Here is a 24,020-nt window from a genome sequence, read left to right on the forward strand (position 1 = left end):
TGTAAAACTGTGAAAACCACATGAAGAATTTCTTCCAGTAATCCAAACCGTGTAGGCACTGAAAATATGTTATAGCTGTCCTTCATTATAATGGCAGAGCTTTAACATATGCCTTATAAACCAAGAATATCCGGGAACGTGTGAAGACTAAGCAACAATGTCCTACAAGAATATTCTTCTTAATATTCTTCTTGTTCGTCTTCTTAAGTTTTTTTCAACAAAGGTGTTTTTACCATGTACATTATTGAACCAGACCACCATCTATTCTCCCTTGGGTCGTTAATCCACGGAAGTGTAGAAGAACAAGACTAATAGTAATGAAATCTTTGGGGGCACTGATCTAATAAGAGGCAGAGAGAGGAGCATACAGTGAGAAGCAGCCATTAGGAACTGTCTGACAAGAGTAGCTCCAGGGAGCAGAGGAAGTACAGAGCAGAGAAGGAAGAGATAACGATTCATCAGTGTACAAGCACAACAAAAGAAAATGTTCACAAAAAAATGATCCTGCACGGGAGGACTGTGAATGTCCATATATTGTATGTACAGTATATTTTGTATGTATTGTACGTACATGGTTAAAAAAGGACATGGAGGGGGCCTGTGTCCACAGGAGGGGGTCTGTGGACAGTAAGAGTTATCTTGCTATTTAACGTGGTTATAAAGGCAAAAAGTTTTTTTTTTACCTTAAAACATTCTCTGTATTAAGGTAAAAAAAACTTTCAAAAGTTGCTCCCCCGAGCCCCCCTTAAACACTTACCTGAGCCCAATCTCAATCCAGCACTGTGTCCGTCTGCAGCAGCTGTTCTGCCTTTTCTCTTTTCTGAAGGGAGACTTAGCAGAAGCAGGAGTCATTGGTTCCTGCTGCTGTCAATCAAATTCTGAGAGAAGGGAGTGAGGGACAGTGCTATAGATGCACACAGCCCAGTTTTGGATCAAGTCAGCACATCAGCCCCCATAGCAAGTGCTTTGCTATTGGGGCAGACAGAGAAGAAGATTGTACATCGCTGGCGGTGGACCCCAAAAGAATAGGTTTGGGGTTTCTATTGTTTACTATTAAAAAAAAAATTTTAACCTTTACAATCACTTTAAATGACAAGATGTTGACCTACACATTGGGGTGTATTTACTAAAGGCAAACAGTCTGTGTACTTTTCAAGTGCAGTTGTACTCTGAATCTACACTTTACACTTGGAAAATAAAAAAAGCATAATTTTTACTTGAACATTATTGGATGATGGAAATCAACAGGGGTTTACCACATTCATTAAGCTCTGGTGAAAATGAACTACAACTACAACTACTGCAACTACACTTGAACAGTCTGCTTGCCCTTAGTAAATTCAACCCTTTGTTTCTATATTGGTAGATAAGTTAATTTGGGTCTTTGGTGGATTATTTGGATTATATAAGCAAAAAAAGACAAAGCAATAAATTTAAAGGATCGACATTGTTCAAGGATTGATGTTTTACTGATGTTTTACTTGTTGGAGCTCCTCACATTTGAACCCACAATCTTTTAACTCATCAGTTTGTTGGACCCTTCAGTAGTTCCCCTAAATGGGCTGAGCAGTAGTCTCCAGTTTGGTCACTAGCGTTCTCCCTGTTTATGTAAGCAGTATATCAATAGAGGAGTTGGGAGAAGTTGGTGAGGATTGTTGGTGGTGGAGTTGAAAGAGCAGACAGAGAGGACAGTGTTCCTAATATAGGCTCTCATGAAAATCCAAGAGCCTAACCAGCAGAGACCATGTAGTACAGAGGACTATAGCTTTACCATTGGGGTAATGCTAGAAATCTCTTTGCCCCTCAGTGGGAGAGACCAGGGTAACTGGAGAACTAAATTTTAAGAACTGTTATAAGTAGAGGATGGAGCTTTATGCAACTAATCCAAAAGTTCAAATAAGTTATGCTGTGTTCTTCATGTATTTATAAAGTTTCCTGCATGACTAATTAGGCTGTACTCTACAAATCTCTGTTCAGTAAAGCAAGAAAAATAAGAACATGGAGTCACTCTCTTCCTTGCCTATTAATGTGGGTGATCTATGTCTGGAGAACTTGTGTGGAATATGGATAAGTGAGAGGCGGTAGTTTCCTGATGAGTTTGGTTGACCAATGTGTTGGCAGAGACAGCTCTTCTCTCTGTACTATGCATCCAGTAGCCTAGTGACCTTAAAGCTGGATGAGTGACAGACCTCCTGAGAAACCAGGTTGGAAATCACAGGAGATGAGACCCTAGTAGCTATGTGTATCTAGCAGTCCTAGGATTCCCTGTTAGGTCTAATGGTCATATTGGGTAGCCAGATCTTAGGATGGAGGTCTCCTCTAGCAATAGCGTTTTTGTACATAGGTCCCCAGTGCAGAAACGTGCTTATCAAGGGGTGCTAGAAGTGATACCTTAGAAAAATCTTCCATTTAAAGTGTTCTAGTACCTCAAGGTCTTGCCTGTAATGCTTTTGTTTGGTTTGGTTTCCAGCAAATGAGTGAAGTAATGGGGAAGCATGTAGAGAGGAGTATATGAAGAAGACGGGTGCACCATTAAAGTAACCCTGTTGCTTTGTTCTGCATGGGCAAAGCAAAGGTTCACTTTAAAGGAAAACATTAAGTCTTTTTACTGAATCCTAAAACTCTCAAGCAAGCATTTGGATTGTGAAATGCCTACTTTTGGCTCAGATCACCCTGCCTGCAATGGCAAGGTTTGCCATAAACAATCCTTAATGTTGCAGACAGGCCCTTGAGGTTTTAAAAGCCTGAGATTTGATGTGGATGATTGGCTTTCTCCCAGACAATGCATCCAAAATCACAAATGCAGACACAGCAATGTAGCCATTTGTAAGGGGGGTTTATTACTGACTTATGTTTTGTCTGTAGCTTTTCTTTAAACTCAGCAAACGAATCCAGCTGACTTTCACAGTCACCACAAAGGTCACCCAAGTAATGGGCTTATTATTGGTGCAGCCATCCCACCGTTGTTCATTTCATTTCACCTTCAGGTTGTTGAATTACGTCTAAATAGTTGAAACTGGCTTGACTTGCTCTCTATCTGATGAACAGAGAGAAGATACCTTCTAACATCCAGTGTCTTAATCATCGCCTGACATCTGCCTGACCTTGTATTCTAAGTGAACACTACTGAAAACTACACTTCCTGTGTACAAAATGTGCAACTCAATGAGGCAAATGATACTGAGAAAGGTTCCTTTCTTACTTTTTATTACAAAAAAAAGGAATTTAAGAGAAAATTTGCATCTTTATAAAAAAGTCAGCATGTTGGCATTTTATATACACTTGAAATTTTATTTTTATTTTTAATTGCAAATGGAAGAATGCCTTTGTCAGAGCGTTACTAAATCTAATATATATTAGTTGTGTAGGTTATCAGGTAAAGAGTAACTCGGCTGGCTCCACTAATTGAAAACCCTGTGTTCCTAGTTCCTGTTTTTTTCTTCTCTTGACATTCTGAGTGCACAGATGGATATAGTGAAGTAATCTGCATGGTTTTATACACTATAGAAGTGGTCTCCGAACTTTGGGTCTGGGGCTGGATGTAGACATTTGCTTACCTTTACCTGGCTCTTGGAGCACTATTCCACCAACTGACACCAATGATGGAGAACCATTCTCCTACTGACACCATCAATGGGGCACTATTTTTCTCATTGATGTCAACAATGGGGCACTATTCCTTCCATTGATGATAATGAAATGACCAATGATAGGGCACTGATGCTGGGGCATTTTCAACTCCCATTGGCAACAGTACGGCCCCCCTAAAGCCTGAAGGACTGTAAAATGGCCCTTTGCTTAGAAAGTTTGGAGATCCCTGCACTATACTATGTCAAGGAATAAGCTTTTTGCTAGAAATAAGAACATCTGCCTTAGTTTGGTTTGCAAAATGTAAGGGGGCACACTGATGGCCACACCCTATTTCGACCTCAGCTAGAAGAAAATTTTAGTGACCGGATCTCCTTGAATTTTAATTCAATACCCCTGATTTAAAGTATAACTAAAGGCAATATTTTGTGTAAATTTTGAATAGAGTGTAGAGGGATTAAAACACCTATTGTGTTTTTGTTGCTGTCCACTCCCCACCATTATCATTGAAAGTGAAAGTAAAAGAAAATTCCAAATTGTGGGTTTTCCCCAGAACAGTATAGAAGGAAAATCTTCCAATGGGGACACTAGTTCTGGTGACCTGGGTGGGGAGGGGGGCAAGGGGTTCCCTTAATTTGCAGGGATTTCCTCTTACTTCCTGTTTTAAGGTGGCCTGCTCCTCCTCTGGCAGCGACATCACCACCTCGCAGGCATCCTTCTCTAAAGTGTTAATAGCCAGTTCCACCACTACTCCACCACTTCCTGTTTGGCTATGGAACAGATAGTGAAAATAAATCTCCACAATGGAATACGGACAATGAAAAAAATAATCTGACAGGGGTTATAAACCTCCCATACTCTATCCAAAATTAAAAAATAAGTTTTCCCTATAGTTCTTTAAAGAGACATTGGATTGATTCACTAAAGGCAAATAGACTGTGCACTTTGGAAGTGCAGTTGCTCCAGAGCTTAGTAAATGAGGTAAATCTTCATTTTGCAAAGAATACCCACCTACAAGCAAGGAAAATGAAAAAACAGCATTTGTGCTTGCATGTAATTGGTTGATGGAAGTCAGCAAAGCTTCCCTTCATTTACTATGCTCTGGAGCAACTACACTTGCAGAGTGCAACTGTACTTTGCAAAGTGCACAGTCTATTTGCCTTTAGTAAATCAACTCCATTCTGTACTTTTCAATGCTGTATAGAAGAAGAAAGGTATGATGTGAAAGAACTCCGGGGACCCACAGCGAATTTATTTCTTCTTTAATGGCCATGGTTTTGGAATGGGATATGCAGCAAGCTCATGAAGTTGTGATAGTCCGGTGTCCACAAACCTTTAGCCATATAGTATAATTTTTTTTTTAATGTGCACTTTGTTAAATTGCTGATCAATTTATTTTCTTTTCTTCTATTGCCTACATTAAACACTTATTGTCAGCTGTATTTTTTAATTAATAGCTGACATTTTTTTCTTCATGATCTGTAGACCATTTCAACTTATTTATCAGCATGTTTCAAGTGTGTTTTGTAGAGAAAAGAAGTGAATCAGTTGTACTTAGTGATTTGATAATCTCCTTATTTTAAACCAATCTACTTTAAATAGGCAGATGCTGTTTCTCTTAAGTATTCCTGAACAAGATAATAAGTTAAAGAGTACTTTCCATAGAGTAATTAGGAAAACAAAACGGGACATAAAAGAAAGTGTGGAAAGGAGTGGTAAACGGTTGACAGCATGTTAATAGGTGTATTGTGTTACTGAACTTAAATCAACAAATGAAATGGAGCATGTATTGATTCAGTTATGTATTGATTTCAACATCTTGTTGGTTGCAGTTGGAGAAGTGCCCGGAATATGCCCAGAAGACACAGATTTCATATGCAAAAACAAAAAGTGCATTGAATTCCACCTGGTATGTGACTTCAAGGCGGACTGTAAGGATTACTCTGATGAAGCTGACTGCAGTATGTATATGTTCTTGCCTTTCTTATTGCCCAGTCACTTAATATTTTATTAAGAATGTATAGTCTTTTTAATTATTTTAGATAAACATTCAAGAGAGATTGGCTTAATATAAATGATCACATCAATGTACATAAAGCATAGTTGTACAGTTAGTATAGTTTTTTTTATTCCTTTGCCATCAAATCATCTTTTAGTCTTGTTCCTCCCTGCTATCGGCAGCGTTGCCAACCTCCCGCATCATTTTTTATTGACAAAATATGAAACATTTACTGACAGATCACATTTTTTACTGACAAACAACGAAACTTAAGACAAACCATATTTAAACTTTATAAACACAATATGGAAACTCTGAAAACACCTATAACAAGTAATTTGCCTGGTTTGCACACAGCATGACAATTTATCAGTCCCTGATATTTACAGACAGTTGTAAAACTCACTGATTTTTATGAACTGTCTGTAAATTTACTGATGGTTGGCAACCCTAGTTATCTCCTAGATTGTAAGCTCTAACGAGCAGGGCCCTCTGTTTCCTCTTGTACCAAACTGTAATGTCTACCTTCATTTTGTACAGCGCTGTGCAAACTGTTGGCGCTATATAAATCCTGTATAATAATTGGTCCTTTAGAAGTCTTTGCCATTGGGCCTACTGGGAGCCATATATCCGCCATTTGGTAATTCCCTCTTCTGGGTGCTTCTTTTCTATTAATTTCTATAAATTTCTGTGGAGAGGTTATCCACTGTTGGTATAGCAGATGGCCTATCCATAGGACTGAGTCTATCAAGTAAAATTCTGCAACAGAATTATTACTAATTTAATGTGGGTTGCTATTTACACATTGTTTACATGTCACTCCTGAATAAACCATTCATGCAGCAGCAGCACGTGCATGGAGGCATCTCAACTTTCAGTCCTTCAGAATGATCAAAGACTGAGTTCAATTTGCACATGTGCTGTCACATAAATGAACAGAACAAAAAATTGTGTAGCAAAGGACTGTGCATCAGAGGGCATATCAATCAAAAATTGTGGTAACACAATTATCATAGTTACAAATTAAATTTATTGTACAAAAAGTAAAATAATACATATGTGACTGTCCATATATTACAGCAAAGGGCTTACATACAGTTAGGTCCATATATATTTGGACACAGGCACAATTTTAGTTTTTTTCAGGTATTTACCAAAACGTATTCAAGCTATAGTTATATAATGGATATGGACTGAAAGTGCACACTCTCAGGTTTAATTTCAGGGTATGTACATCCAAATTGGAGAAAGGGTTTAGGAATTACAGCTCTTAAGAGTAGTCATCCCCCCTTTTCCAAGGGACCAAAAGTAATTGGACAATTGAATCAAAACCTTTTTCATGGCCAGGTGTGGGCTACTGCTTCGTTATTTCTTCATCAATTAAGCAGGTAAAAGGTCTGGAATTGATTCTAAGTGTGGTATTTTCATTTGGAATCTATTGCTGTGAGCTGACATCATGCGTTCAAAGGAGCTGTCCTTGCAAGTGAAACAGGCCATTGCAAGGCTTCACATACAAACCAAATCCATCAGAGTGATAGCAGCAACATTAGGAGTGGCCAAATCAACAGTTTGGTACATTCTGAGGAAAGAAGAACGCACTGGTGAGCTCAGCAACATAAAAAGGCATGGACATCCACGGAAGACAACAGTGGTGGATGATAGCAAAATCCTCTCTATGGTAAGAAAAACCCATTCACAACATCCAGACAAGTGAAGGATACTCTTCAGGAGGTGGGTGTATCATTGTCAAATCTACAATCAAGAGAAAACTTCACAAGAGCAAATACAGAGGGTTCACCACAAGGTGCAAACCATTCATAAGCCTGAAGAATAGAAAAAGACTTTGCCAAAAAACATCTAAAAAAGCCAGACCAGTTCTGGAAAAGCATTCTTTGGACGGATGAAACTAAGATTAATCTGTACCAGAATGACAGGAAGAAAAAAGTGTGGAGAAGGCTTGGAGCAGCTCATTATCCAAAGCACACAACGTCATCTGTAAAACATGGTGGAGGCAGTGTGATGGCATGGGCATGCATGGCTTCCAGTGGCACTGGGTCATTGGTGTTTATTGATGATGTGACAGAAGACAGAAGCAGCCGGATGAATTCTGCAGTGTTTAGAGATATACTGTCAGCCCAGATTTAACCAAATGCAGCAAAGTTGATTGGACGGCACTTCACAGTACAGATGGACAATGATCCAAAACAAACTGCAAAAGCAATCCAGGAGCTTTTGAAAGAAAAGAAGTGGAATATTCTGCAATGGTCGAGTCAATCACCTGATCTCAACCGAATTGAGCATGCATTTCACTTGCTGAAGGAAAAACTAAAGGCAGAAGACCCACAAACAAAGAACAACTGGAGGCAACTGCAGTTAGAGCCTGACAAAGCATCAGAAAGGAGGAAACCCAGTCTTTGGTAATGTCCATGGGTTCCAGACTTCAGGCAGTCATTGCCAGTAAAGGATTCTCAACAAAATATTAAAAATGAACATTTTATTTATTATTATATTAATTTGTCCAATTACATTTGAGCCCATGAAAATGGAGGGACTGTGCATAAAAATGGTTGCAGTTCCTAAAATTTGTACTTGATATTTATGTTCAACCCCTTGAATTAAAGCTGAAAGTTTGCACTTCAAATTCATTTGGATTGTTTCATTTTAATTTACTCTGGTGGCATACACAGCCAAAAAGTATGAAAATTGTGCCTGTGTCCAAAGATATATGGACCTAACTGTACATCCCCAGTTATAAGATGGTGTGCACACGCGTTATTTTAGTTTTTCATATTTACTTCCCTCCCTAAAATATTTCAGTTTGTTTTTCAATTGAGTTGTACAGTTTATAGGTCACATTAAAGGTGGAAAACTTCTGAAATGATTTATCATGTTTTTACATCACAGAAACCTGACATTTTAACAGGGGTGTGTAGACTTTTTATATCCACTGCAGGGGTGAGTTCAGATGCAGTCCAAACAACCTTTTATGCAGGATCTTGATGGCAACAAGATCATACGTAAAAATAGTATGGCCATGTGCATAAGGCCTAGTAGGCACTAGCAGTATACCACTATACAGTACAATTCTGTATGAAGAAGAATGTGCTGAGGTGCCAAGTCCAAAATGCCTGGCAAAGATCTGCAGCTCAACAGCGCATGTGTGGGATATTTCAAGATGGCAGCATGAAAAGAAGAGCAGTTGGAGCAGACTTTTGCCAGGGTGAAGGTTCTCTTTGAGTACATAGATGTTACACTCTTCTATGCTAATCAAGTGTAATCAAGATTTTGGTAAAACAGGAAATGTATTTAGCCTGCTTTTGTAGATGTTTTTTTAAAGCTGACATGTATATAAGATTTATCTATCATTAACGTTTTGTTTTTATTAACAAGGTCATTGTCCGTTACCTGAAAAGTGATGAAAGCTATGCAAATGCCCCTCATATGCACACATTGTACTTGGCATGCATTTCAGAGGCTTCCCATTGACAAGAATTGAATTAAAAATGGTTATGGTACAAGCTGTGTTAAAAATATGATAATAATCTAGCCTGAAAGGATAAAGACTATGCCACTGGTGTACCTTGCCCTGTCAGAATCCATTGATGCTAACAGCAGTACAATGAAGGCGCTTCAATATCGTATTTCAAACGCAATAGATAAATGCCCGAAATTTTAGCTCTAAAGGGTAGTAAAATGTTTCATTGTGGTGGTAATCTTCTATGAGCTTTACTGGACAAGAAGTGAGCCATGTTCTAGAATGTATTACCCCCTGCTATAATGTATCTTTGTAATGCATAGGTGGGGAGGGCTTGTCCTGCTGCCTCACCCCATGGGTACTTTTGATTGGTAACCCAAAAAAGAGACAAGCTCACAGCTGTGGTTCCAGCTTCCCTCTGCTTGCTTTAGGGAACTATTACAGATTAATGAACCACATAGACGATTGCTGCTGCACAAACGCACAGAAGGGGAGCGACTTCAGACAAACCCAAATTAGGCTCAAACTTGAAGGATCGTTGCACACAAAGAGAAACTCCAACCAAAATGTAATATGTTTCTGTTATGGTGGAATAGTAAAACATTAGAACTTCTGCCTGGTTTTAATTGCTGTCTCTATGTGGGAGACTGCTATTCCTGCGAAAAGCATTGCCTGCTTCTGCAACATCCATATGTACTATTTTTCATGCCATACCTTCTGATATACCCATAGCAAAAGCTCAGAACATAGAGTGCCCCTTTACTGTGTGAGTAGACAGATCAGGGAAAACTTCTCTGGAGCTTGTAGTGGTTGTAAATCCTTACATATACCCAGTGATGTGATGGGCCTACACCTGGTGATAAAACAAATCCTCCTACATAAGTTGTACCTGTCTATCTGCAGTCTTCTCTACATCTGTTCAAAGTGTCGAATTTATAAAGCTTATCTGGGAGTTCAAAAAACAGAGGACGGAGAGCTGAAATCACACACTGCAGAGCTCAGTGAGGAGAGCTCTGATGGCTAATTAGAAAGAAGGGACACATTCCCCTCCACACAGCACACAGGAACAAAGATGAGGCTGCCAATCACAGGTTGTGGGCTGGAGCTCCCTCCCCTGTCACTTTTTCTCTTGGTGTAAGGAAAAATTGTTAGAAGTGATTCATGCTGATAGAGAAACAAAGCAGGAGACTGAAATTACATTTAGGGGGTTATTTACTAAAACGGGAGAGTGCAAAATCTGGTGCAACTCTGCATAGAAACCAGTATTAGTAAATCCACCCCTTAGTGTTCTGGACTGAGACAAGTACACACTACAGGAAGATATGCTTTGTTCATATTTCATGTTTGAGGTTTACAACCACTTTAAATAACTGTGGAAGGAAATTAATATCAGAGGAGACTTCCCTGCTCCATTTTCTCTTTAATTTAGATAGTAAAGGGACATATACTGTGTGTGTGTATATATACTGTAAATACATATATATATATATATATATATATATGTAGCACTGCCCCTTGGGACAAGCTGGAATATATTATGGGTCCTGTGCTCAATAGATCCAACCCTAAGCAAACCCAATCCCTCTGGCACAACTGGTAATGAATAGCAAATACCCCGCCAAGAAATTTGCTGACACAGGGTTAAATGAAACAAGAACAATTTTATGGAGAATGAAATGCAGTGTAGAGGGGTGGGGTTCCCCTTTCAACTTCAAAACTTACTTTTCTTCTTTTATGCAATGCAGTAAATTTGGTCTGCCACTAGACTACCACTTCACAGCCAAAAATCTCCTGATGGCAGAGCCGCACTTTAAGCAGAATACAACTGATATCAAACAAATAAACTTACTTATACTCTATCAATGAAATGTATTACCCACACCAGTGTATAATTCTGCTTCTGAGGGGCGTTAGCCAAAAATCACCTCAGAGTCAGAACAGAATGCAATAAAGAGGTACCTCTAATAAGGCTACTAAGCCAGATTCCCCCACTCTAGTCCTTGTAACGGTGGAGCTCTAGTTGGTGCACGTTTAGTCCTTACAATGAAGTAAATAGCAGCTGAAGGCTTCTTTGGAGTTTCAGCTGGTGTGGGTTACATCAGATTTCACTAGGTTTCTGGGCTGAGAGGGTCCAACCTCAGTGTCTAAAAGCAACACAAAGCACCCCAAGACCAGGGGCAGTCGCAGGATGCAATCTCCCAGTATGTGTCAGTCCCCGGGGCAGACAGTCTCAATTACACTGGTGGTGAGGGGCAAAGCAGGCAGAGGGATCTGTGGTTTGCACAGGGCCCCGGATGGGTGAGATCCCAGCAGTAGGGTGCGGATGTCCCAGTCTATATGCAAAGTGTAAATGGTGTGTCTTACTCTCTCCAGGGGGACAGCTCACCAGACTCTGAACACACAGCAGGGTCCCTCTATCCACGCTGAGTGCTGTAGTGCCTCCTCCTCTGCTTGGACGGGCTCCACATGTCCCTGTCTTTTCTCCAGCCTCGTGTCTCTCTGTTCTCCCCTTCACTTCCTGCTCCCTCCCCTTCCCAGCGTTCTTTGCTGTGTAGTGGATGAGTCATGAACTTGGTAGAATGCCCAGGTTTTACAAATAGGGGAGAGAGAGGAAGGACCGACTGCTGAATGTGTGATTCCTTCTGAATCCTCTTGTACAAGGAGCCTGCTACATATATATATATATATATATATATATATATATATATATATATATACATACAGTGGATATAAAAAGTCTACACACCCCTGTTAAAATGTCAGGTTCCTGTGATGTAAAAAAGTGCGACAAAGATAAATCATTTCAGAACCTTTTCCACCTTTAATGTAACCTATAAACTTTACAACTCAATTGAAAATCAAACTGAAATCTTTTAGGGGGGACATACAAGTAAAAAATAATGTGGTTGCATAAGTGTGCACACCCTCTTATAACTGGGGATGTAGCTGTGTTCAGACTTAAGCAATCACATTCAAAATCTGGAAGGGAACCAGCCCAGCAAAAGCCTGAAAAAGCTGTTTATCCAAAGATGCAGCACACAAGGACAGTGCGAGTACCTGTACCCCCCTGGGGCCTACAGGAGAGAGGGCTTCTAGGTGCTATTCCCAACCAGTTCTCCATGGGACAGTGCTGCAAGCCTGTTTCGGAATCTCTTGCTTCGGGGTACTCTTCAAAAGACAACCAGGTGGATGGGTAGTTCTAGCTGGGATGTGAAGAGGTTAATTTGGAGGGGACTAAGAGCTCCTCATAGAGACTGTATTACTGATCTGTGAAGAGACTGTTGACATTCCGGAGGGAGTAGAAATTCCAGGATCCTACATTTTTGTAGTTTGTCCCCAAGAGTTATTGTTCTAGTCAAGTTGGGCGTGCCACATATCTCTACATCCTATCCAAGTTGTTTATCCCCAAATAAAACAACAAAAACAAGTTCATGGACTGGTTACTGACTCTATATGAAAGTTGGAAAATACATGTTGCCTTGCCATGAAGGAAAATAGGGGGACCCAAAACCAGAGGCTCTCAAGGGGGTAGCGCTACAATTGTATTGTTCCATAATACCATTTTCCCTCTCCACTACAAGGGTTAACTGCTCATTTTGCCTCACTTTGCTAATTTTGACAGTAATGAATAAGGTGATATACCTACTTCATCCCTTGCTACCCTGGCAGCCACCACTCTCCTTTTCTTTCTGATACTACTGAATATTGGCAGGCACAGGTCCTTCAATGTATGGGATAACCTCAGAGAGCTGTGACTGATCAGACAGTGAAGGGAAGATGCAGAAGCAAGGAATAAGGTACATATATCACCGTATTTATCATACCCAAGACAAAATGAGCAGTTAAACCTAATGAGCAGAGGAACCCATTGCAAGGGTAATTTTTTTCCCAGAGTTCAGCTTTAAGGAATGTCACAAGCATGTTACGTAAAGGATTTGTATATTCAGTGTTGCCCTTGAAGTTGCATGTGCGGTATTTTTCTAGTTTTTTTTTTTTTTGCATTTGTTCATGTCCCCATTGGCAATGCCCAACTCTCCATGACTTTTTTTATATTAGTTTGCCTATTAGCTGTAACAATTGTCAGAACTTACTAACAAGATGTTCCTCTTATAGACCACAATAGGATTCATTGTTAAATTAGGGTTAGCCAAATTTCAAACAAAATGTGCTAAACTCTTGGTGAATCAAACCCAAACCCTAATCCTGAAAGGTTGAGGTCAGGGCTTTGTACACACTACATGAATTCTTCTACACTAGACTTTTCAAACCATGTCCATGGCTTTGTACATAGGGGCACAGTCATGACAGAATAAAAAAGGGTCTTCTCCAAACTGTTACCACTAGGTTGGAAGTGTATCATTGTCCTAAACATACTTGTATGCTGTAGTATTCACGTGGAAATTTATAACAACTTGAAACAAATAATGTTCTTTAGCAAGGAACATACATTCCACATTTATAATTATGCTACCAAAAATTGGTGTTTGTTGTAAATTGCCTCGACGATTGCTCTATTTCTTCATGCTGTGGGACACGATTTTGCTAAAGCCCAGAGCCCTTGAGCAGCAGTAAATCTTCAGGCTGTCAGCAGATGTTCTTCTACATTTTTGGCTGAAAAATAGAGAGCAACTAAGCATGTTCAGAGCAAGGAGACATAGTGATTTTAAACAGTATAGGCACTTATTTTTAATATTTTACATAGCTATACCTGCAAAGGGGGCATCATGAAGTGATCTAGCAGGACTTAAAGTGTTAGTAAACCCAGGACCCTGAATTCACTATATCTTGTCTCCCACAGTACACAGAACATGGAAATGCAAATATTTTAATAAATATAAACTGCTACATACCTTTTCTCATCAACAGCATATAGCAGTTTTGTGACTTCTATCAGTATCCAGCAAAGCACTGTTAAAGCTTATAAAATAAGTATGCAACGCTAATATGAATAAATAGATATTGATAAAATCAGGTGAAGAATCAGATAAATATTGCACAATATCTTATGTTAAGTAACTCAGTCCATATACAGTAGTAAAGCAAAGTGATTATGTGCAAGTGTTCAAAAATCCATGATCAAGGATAACCGTGACTCTTGTGTTCTTGTGAATGTACAAACATTGCACTAACCAGATAGCGCATTGGCTGCACGTGGAGCAATTAAGACCCGCTCCTGGTGCTCTGGATTTGTGATACCAGGAAGATGTCATCAGCAAGTAGGCCACTAGATGTCATCAGTCTAGGTGTATTCTTAAGCATTCCACCAGGAAAATCATCAGCAGGGGAGGGGGAAGTCACACACCACTCCAAATCATCAGGAACCTTCAAAAGCGGGCTCCCATGGAAATTATGAGCCCCAAGAAAGCTTCTAATAGTGTAGTAGGTTTTTAATTAGCAAAATTCCAGCATATACAGATAAAAATAAAACTTACATCCGGATCTAATATGACCACCACAGTGTCAGTCAGGATGGCCTTGCGGTATATGTACACAGGTCAGGGGCACCTTCCTAACGTGTTTCGTGTAATAACACTTCCTCAGAGGGAGGAATATGGACTGAGTTACTTAACATAAGATATTGTGCAATATTTATCTGATTCTTCACCTGATTTTATCAATATCTATTTATTCATATTAGTGCTGCATACGTATTTTATATTTCTCATACTGGGTTTTAGAGGTTGCCTTTTATGCTAGCGGCTTTATATTAATGTTCCCAGCGCTCAAATACCACTTTTATACATTTCACTGGTTAAAGCTTGTAGGAGGAGTTTTCATTCTCCTCTCACTGTCCTATGAGACATCATAACCCCTGACCCTCTGTTTGGACAGTGCTGATTGGCCCTGTGCTGACCACATGCACTCCCAAGAAAAAAAAACTCTCTACCAATACACACCAAACTGAGCATGTGCAGTTTGCCCCCAAGGTTTTGTTCTATCAGCAGACGAGTTGGGGACAGTGGAAGAGAGGGAGGATCAGAGAAGACAGGATTAAACTGTTCCACAGTGAGTACAACAAACATTCTTTAATGCATACACAGACTGATTTTACTGTTGTGGGTTTAGTAACACTTTAATTTTCTTTAAAAGTACCCATCACTGAAAACATCTGAAATGTAATATTTTATCTAATGTATATCCAGTTAAAGAGAAATAAAATATTTTTTTTCAGTCCTGAACAAAATAAGTTAATAAAAAATATATGCAAAAGGAAATGAAAAACCCTTACTATGCATTTCCTTTAAGAAGAACACACTGGTAATAACAAGAGATGTAAGTCAGGTAAGCTGTTCCAAAACTAGGGCTATATTTCATTTAAATTTTAAATCAACTTGTTCATAATTTTCACACCCTGTTGAACAGCACTGAAGCAAGTGCTGAGATGAAAAATGGCAATTCCTTTGTGAAATTAAGTAAATGTACTAAGCCAGAATGAGCTAATCCCTTAATAGACTTATAGGAAATCGTACATCCAATAGGTGCAGATGAATCTGCTTCAGAGAGGAGCACAGCAGCGGTTGGTGTCAGTAAATCACGCATTCATCTCACTGCTTTCATAGCAAGGTGATTTTATTCTAAATTACTGAGTACATATTGGATGTCTCACAGGTGTCTGACTATTAAAAGCCGCCATTATTTTGCATGCGCTTAGGTCCCTACACTGATTTACCTGGCAGCTGCAGCTTTCCACAGTTGAATACCGGCGGTGATTTGGGATGCAACCTCATACAAGACAAGACTGATGATTTTGATTGGACGGTGGCGGAAAGAGGTGTTCAGCTAAATACAGATCACACACCCGGTAAGTGGATTATACATATTGATAGGCTCACAGTCAAAACCTTTTTAATTTATTTGATTTTTAGATAAAGATAGGATTAATAGCGTGGTTAACTTTTATTGCTGTCTGTGTAATCGTTGAAACGTCCTCAGTTGCCTTGGTACATGCCTGAAGAAGGGCTCCAAAACATTGCACTTCTCTGCTGTAATGTGATCATTCTTCAATAAAAACCATTTGGACGTTATTTGAAGATTTGTGATGCTCTGACAAATGTTCACACTGATGTCCCGATGCCTCTTCCCTTCGTAGCCCAAGCTTTCTAATGCTATCTGGTCATGTATTGTGTGGGAAGGTTTCCAGGGCCCACTCACAAGCCAGCACATCAGACTCTGGAGGAGTTCATTGCCTTCAGGGGAATCAAGGAATAAGGTATATCACCTTATTTATCATCCTCTAGACAAGTAACCCTTGCATTGGGAAGATTTTTCCCATTTTTAAAGAGTATGGCCATTCAAATAACATTTTTTGTAGTTTTGGATAGGGAGGAGAAAGGCTAGAACCTCTCTAAGGTCTTTCCTGCTCTCCAAGGTGCTATTGTAGTGGATTGTGATAGTCCAAGTTCTATTAGATGATCAGTAAAATGACAATTTTATAGTCTTGCTACTTTCTGCTTCTTGCTCTTTAAATTCCTTACTCTCTTAAGTAAACAATCAGATATAAGTTGACAGAACAATGATGATAATTAAGATGGCGCCTTCATCCGGAGTCTCACCCTAGGTGACTCATTAGGAGAAAAGTATCTTTTAATGTAAACAACCCCCATAAAAGGGAATGAGTCTTTTTGGGGACAATGATTGGAAGATATCAACACGGATGGAAGAACACGCAGAAACCCAGTGGACTTTTCACCCAATCAATGTTTATGCTTTGCCTGCATCATAAGCCCTATAAATGATACTGTTAGTTCCTGAATAAAACAGAATTTTAGGAAGTTGGCAAACTGCAACAGTGTCAGTGTCTTGCTTCTACGTGCACATAATTCTATATTAATTTGGCTCACTGGTAGATCACGGTAAATCGTCTGTAGGTGACCTAGTCCAAAACACTATTACCACTTGCCCTCTGGAAGATTTTCCCCCCTTCATGACCAGGCCATTTTTTAGCACTGCGCTACTTTAGCTGACAATTGCGCAGTCATGCAATGCTGTACCCAAACAACATTTATATAATTTTTTTCCACACCAACAAAGCTTTTTTTAGGTGGTATTTGATCCCCACTGGGTTTTTTATTATATAATCGAAAAAATACCTCCAATTTTGAAAAAAATCATAAAGAAAGAATCATATTCCATAAAAAATCAAATCAAATCTCTTAATAAATGTTGGCCAAAATGTATTCTGCTGCATATATGTGGTAAAACAAAATCCCAACAAGTCAATATTGATTTGTTCGTGTGTAAGTTATAGTGCCTACAAACTATCGGATATATACTGGATTTTTTATCTACTGTATTTATTTTTTTTATACTAGTAATGGCGGTGATCAATGACTTATAACAGGACTGCGATAGTGTGGCAGGCAATATGACACTAACTAACAGGGGGAACTGACTAACTGCCACTGAGATCACCATTGACATCATTAAAACGATCAGTGCTAATAATATGCACTGTCACTGTACTAATGACACTGGGCAAGAAGGGGTTAACATCTAAGGTTAAGGTTAACCTTAGGCACACCCTGAAAACCCATCTATTCAGAGAAGCCTACCCCACCCTCACCTAATTGCTGATCTCCTCCGCTCTTCCCACCACTCCATCCCCCACAGCTATTTCCTCCTGTACCACTCTCCCCTCCCTCCTAGATTGTAAGCTCCAAGGAGCAGGGCCCTCGAACTCCCCGTGTATTGTATTGTATTGTTACTGTACTGTCTCAGGTATTGTCTCCCATTATAATGTACAGCGCTGAGCAAACTGTTGGTGCTATATAAATACTGTATAATAATAGTAATAGGAAGGTATTCAAGGGGTTAAATGTGTGCCTAACAAGTGTTTATGTGTGTACTGTGTGCTGCTTTTACTGGGGATCTAGTTGTTGTCATTCCCTGCTTAGCAGGGAATGAACAAACAACGAAATCCCCTGTCACTGAACGCAGCTCTGTGTTGTTTATATTCACAGAGCTGTGTTCGGTGAAGCTCAGAGCCGATCTCCGGGTGATGGCTGTCAATAAATTGTGCGTATTTATGAATATACAGAAAGCCACTGGATGTATTTATTTTATATTAGCTCTATGTAAGTTGTCAGAGCTATATAAATACCTGTAATAAATAAATAAAATAAAATATTTAGGGCATGCTTTTGCATGGCATCACCAATAGTAACAAATGGGAGTAATAGGGCCAAAGATTAGCATTATATGCTGAAGTCTAAAATTTGCGTTGTTTAACATCACTAACCTATAGTGAGGTGCAGAAGGTAGAGGGGTGGGTCTAAGATTTACTTTTTTGCAAAATAGAGCACCCTGGGCTCCTCAGCTTCTGGGATGATCAACCAACTAATCTACTTGCACTCACTGGCCACTTTATTAGGTACACCTGTTCAATTGCTTGGTAACACAAATTGCTAATCAGCCAATCGCATGGCAGCAACTCAGAGCATTTAGGCATCTAAATCTTGCTGACCATGTCCATCCCTCTATGACTACAGTGTACCCATCTTCTGATGGCTCCTTCCAGCAGGGTAATGCACCATATCACAAAGCTCAAATCATCTCAAACTGGTTTCTTGAAAATGACAATGAGTTCACTGGACTCCAATGGCCTCCACAGTCACCAGATCTCAATCCAATAGAGCACCTTTGGGATGTGGTGGAATGGGAGATTCGTATCATGGATGTGCAGGCGACAAATCTGCATGATGATGCTATCATGTCAGCATGTCATGGACCAAAATCTCCCAGGAATGTTTCCAACAACTTGCTGAATCTATGCCAGATAGAATTAGGGCAGTTCTGAAGGCTAAAGGAGCCCAACTCTGTACTAGAAGGTGTACCTAATAAAGTGGCCGGTGAGTGTATATGAGTGGGCAACTTTAGCTTCCTGGTATAGGTGTTTTATTGGTTTATGGTAGAGACAGGTTTACTGTTAGATAAGCAAAGTATACTTTTTGACTTTTAATCTAAAACTTGTAACTTAAATTTTTTCTGTTAATATTGTTTCTGCAAAGGTTTGCCATCTGCAGCACCCAGATTGTTGAATCAGCCCCTTATGTGTCAACGTAGACTAATGAAGTTGCAATGTTCATTGTTCTTGGGGTTTAATTAGTCTAACACTTAATGAATAGAGATGGAAGTACAGAACATTCTACTGGACTGGAGTACACTGTGTCTTTCCATCTGTTCTCTGTATTTGGATCACATACAGGTTTCAGACCTTTGGAGTGTAAAAGTTTGTCCTTGAGAACTAATTAATGGAAGGCAGTTGTAAGCTGCACGGGACTTTATACAAAGCCAGGTCTATCTATACACTGTCCAAAAATGTGTACAATGCTGAAGTCTCTTCAAGCTAAATATCTACAGTTTTGGTTGCAGGAAAAGAAAAAGTTAGATACCAATAAAAGAACAAATAACCATGGCAGCTCTAAACGTTGGTTATAAAGTCAGGCAAAGTGTCAATAACACTGTTCAACAAATTTTTATTTTTTGCCAGTTTTGGAAACAAAAGGATCCATTTCTTAATGAATTTCACATTCTGAATTCAAATATAACAATGAAATTTGTCAATTGGCTCTAGTTTTTCTGTAAACAGAAAGTTTTCTACTATAGGCGTAATGACTACATAATGCACAATAATTATATAGATAGATGTCTTTCCACAAATATAAAGCAAGTGATATTGACTACATAACAAAGCCTAAATGGCATAATATATTGCATAGGATTACCAAGAAAAATTATAGCCATAAGCTAAGTTGAATCATTTTAATACTTAGGATTCTCACTAGTTTTGTCTTCAGTTTGTGTCGGTTTTGCTTCTCTTGGCTTTTCTCTTGTATTCGAGGAAAGGGCTATCTCTTACAACTGCACGTGACTACACGCTTCAGGTTCTTCCTCACTTGACTCAACCACGAAGGATTCTGGTGCTTTAGAAATTGGTAGCCCCTCTCCATGAGGAACTGGACGTATTGCCGATGGAATATTTGGATAGTGCACAGATAACTTTTTCTTCTTATTTAGCCCTTTTACAATTGGAGGCACCATACAAAAGTAACAATTACTAACATGATCTGTTGGCTCTCTCCAAATCATTGGCACAGCGAAAGGCATAGATGCCTTTTTTCCATTCAACCATTGCTCCAGTGCCGTCCCACAAGAATTGCAGCATATATGTGGTGCCCAGCTCTTGTCCTGGTCTCCTATCTTGCAGCCAAAATACAAGTTGTAGGCTTTCTTAATCATTCCTGTTATCCTCCTTTTTTGTGAGATAAAAGTTATTTCACCGCAGATATAGCAGAAATTATCTGCTTTATTCACACAAGTTCGAGGCATTACTGAGTAGCCTATATAAGCATAAAACGAAATGTAAAGACGCTGTCGAACTACAATCAGCTACAGATACTGCAGCTTTTATGCAGTGAAGTGATGCAATTAAAGGCTAATATTGCATCATCTCAGTATACATGCAATTTTCTATTGGTCACCAGTATCAAGTGCGCAATATGCAGCTGAAGTTGCATCATAATTTTGAATGGCTTACGTCATTAGATGGGTGAATATATCATGGAAACTAGAGCCAATCAACATTTTTTAGGGTCATTTTCGTTTTCAGCACCCCAAAATTATGTAAGATTAGCTAATTTTATGCCCAAAACTTTTTACCTGTTGAACAGTGTAATGAGAAAAAGGTTTGACAAATATGTGGGTGCAGGTCTACAGCCCTGAAGGAAGCCAGCAGAAGGCAGGGGAACCTACACAGCGGGGGATAATTGGTGTAGTAGGGGCTGATTTTTTGGAACTGATCCCCTGTAGTTTCCCCCAGCAGCAGTTGAAAGCAGGCTGGGGGGAAAGAAGGAGAAGCCGGCTTTCAGCTGCTGCAGGGGGGAACTACAGGGGATCAGTTAAGTGCCACCCCTGCTGCATTGATCACCCCCTCCTGTGCAGGTTCTCCTTCCTTGTGCTTGTTAGCTGCCTGGGTACCACTTTTGAACTGATGGGGCTCAGAGGAGGACTGATGGTGCCACCTTATCAGTGGTCCTGCTGACACATGCATGCAGGGAGGCGTAGCTGGAAATCCCTGGCAATATATGTAAGATTTTCTGGGAGTTGATGTTCAGCAGTGTCAGCAGTAACAAGTACTCCTAATCAGGGGCAGACTGCCCATTTGGAAAACTCGGGCACTGCCCGAGGGCCCAGGGTCAGTAGGGGGCCCCATTAGATGCCCCTGGTACCTTTTATCATAGGCTTTTTTGAGTTTGGGCAAGGACACAGGGGCCCCATGATCCCCTATTGCCCTGGGGCCCCATGAAATGTCAGTCTGCCCCTGCTCTTAATAGCACAGGGCAGCCATAACTTGAATCAGAGTTTCCTCTCTTATAGGCAGCATCTGGGGGGAGGGGGAGGGCAGAGAAAGATCAGAGCCTGTACCCCCTCCACTGCCTCCTCCCCAATTTGCAGCACAACTAATCACTACATTGTCCCAGAAACTCAGATCAGTGGTTGAACTTGTTTAGCATCAGGTCCCGGCCTATTTTAAATTCTATTGGCCAAAAAGAAGAGAAGGAAGAGATGAATCCTTCATGCAGGACTAAATATTATGACTGATTGGAAATTTAGCTTGAGCTTGACAGTCATTCCCAGGACACAGCAATCATAGGGCAACTGACTAAAAAGTGGAACTGTCCTGGCAAATCTGTGACAGTTAGAAACTATGGAGTAACTAGGATTCAATGACCTCTAGTCATGAAGGAAATTAGGAAACCAATACTGGGAAAGTCTGGAAGCTGCCATTGTTGACCTCCCCTTCTGAAAATACCAGCTACCTGGCTGTAATGCTGATTCAGTTCCTTCAGTATTCAAATCAGTATGTAGATTAGGAACTGTGCCATTGTTCAGATTCAGAGATTCCATCAATACTGAAGCAATAAATTAGCTAGGCAACTAGCACCTCTAGAGGAAGGTTATCAGTGACAAGCAATGTACATTTATAAGTATATCTGTGCATCCAGTCCTGATATTTACAACTGAGACCTGATTTTTCTCTGCTGCGGTTAAGTAAAACTTCCAGGTCTTGTCCCTTCTGCAACCTGTGACTGTACAGTGAAAGGAGAAGCGGCACATTGATGAGCTCATCTCTCTGTCACTCTCTTCTGTCCTATCTACATACTCCTAGCACATGAGTACTGATTGTTTCCTTGTGCTGCTTCTCTCTCTCTCTCATACTGAGCTATTCTGTACAAGAACTTCAAGAGGCTGATACCAGATCAGATTCAGACATATATACTGCTTGCATAAAATACATTTAATTATGCATGAGAGAATAGAGAGTTGCAATAATGTGTGTCTTTTATGTCTTCTTAGAGTTTAGTTTCAATAAAACTGAATATTGCAGAAATCTAGTTTCTCTAAAGCACATGGAAATGTATGCTACACTTTTAGTAAATGACTGTATTACACAATATGGAATAAAAAAACACGCATAAACATAAAACTACTAATTTAACTTGAAAACACTGCAGATTGCTGGGAAAACATGAAAAGAAAAGAACTGGCTTCTCCCATAATGCACCAAAGTCAATGTCACCGTATTATCAAGCTAATTGTAAATTGTCCTTCAAAGGATTACCTTGCTTTGAAGTCAGAAGCTTCAAAAATACAAAAGGGCTGGAGTGATTTTAAATGAAGAAATATATGGGCCGTATTGATGTTTGGCGTTTATAGAGCCAACATTGCACATGCCACTTGGAAATACATTTCAGTAATTTAGTGACTAAGTAGACTTGTAAGGTAAAGTGTCAGTCTGTGCGGAAAAACTTTGGAAAAGAGGCTCCTTTTTTTTTAATAAAGTTACTTTATGAAAGTGGACCTGTCATAAAAAAAAGCATTCTAATATTTTAATTTAAAGTAGTTTTAAACCTCAGACATAAAATATGAACAAAGCATATCCCTCTATAGTGTGTACTGTACTTGTCTGATTTAAGAGCACTAAGTGTCATTTCTGTCTGCTGCTTCATTCCCCTTGTATCATCATACATCGTTCTGCCAAGTTTTCCTGACACCAAGAGAAAAATGGTGACAGGGGAGAGACCTCCAGCAGATTGACAACTTTAGTTCTGTTCCTGTGAGCTGTGTGGATGGCTGTGTGTCTCTTCCCTTCAATCAGCTCTCAGGGCTTTCCTCAAAGAGCTCTGCAGTGTATAATTTCAGCTCCCCGTCCCCTGCTTTCTGAACTCTAAAACAAGCTTTATAAATTCAGCACTTTCAATGAATGTAGAGAAGAAAATACTACAGATAAACAGGTACAACTGAAGTAGGAGGATTTGTTTCATCACTGTGTATCATCTGAGGCCATTCACCTTACTGGTTATATATAAGGGTTTACAACCACTTTAATCCCTGCATTGCAGTCACATGCCACTGCACATACATGGTCCAGGCCCTGCCTACTGCATGCTGCTGATTCCAGCCAGGCAGTTTTGTATGCCAGTTATTAAAAGAGATATGTTCTAAGAGAAATACAGGGTTTGTATTTGCTGACTTCTTCCTAAAGCTGGCCATCAGTTTTTTTTTTTTGTTCAACCAGTAGGCTGATCAGATTCCCCATCCAAACATTCAATGTGGATGGGGGAATCCTCCCTATTGTGTCATTGTATTTTGACAGTGGGTAGGCTTCCCCACCATTAGAATACACAGATCAGCATTGCAGCCTGCTGCATACTGTGCTGATCAAGTGGAAATATACTGACAGGCAGGTTGAACAGCAGTTAATCATTAGATCAACTTCTGTTTAATCATAGTGACCACACAGTGATCGAAATGTGTCCAGTACCTGCTGAACCAGTTGAATTTCAATCCATGTATGGCCAGCTTACAACTGTTAGCTGCATGGTGACCATGCAAGTACATAGCAAGTGACATCAAAATATCTGATATGTTTACCTGTCTCAGGTTAGTGGCTAAGAA

The 24,020-nt window shown here is 39.7% G+C and overlaps 1 protein-coding gene across 1 annotated transcript in view; it reads left to right on the top strand.

Moving 5' to 3' along the window:
* Positions 1-24,020, top strand: part of MALRD1 (MAM and LDL receptor class A domain containing 1) — a 464,614-nt gene that overhangs the window by 322,504 nt on the left and 118,090 nt on the right. Inside the window, exons 27-28 of the mRNA XM_089693696.1 lie at positions 5,421-5,549; positions 15,715-15,864. Of these exons, the coding sequence (XP_089549822.1) occupies positions 5,421-5,549; positions 15,715-15,864 (279 nt within the window). The remainder of the gene's footprint in view (positions 1-5,420; positions 5,550-15,714; positions 15,865-24,020) is intronic.

The sequence above is a fragment of the Staurois parvus genome, unplaced genomic scaffold, assembly GCF_062004578.1.
Source record: "Staurois parvus isolate SC_StPar_1 unplaced genomic scaffold, SC_StPar_1.0 ptg000636l, whole genome shotgun sequence".
Classification (NCBI taxonomy): domain Eukaryota; kingdom Metazoa; phylum Chordata; class Amphibia; order Anura; family Ranidae; genus Staurois; species Staurois parvus.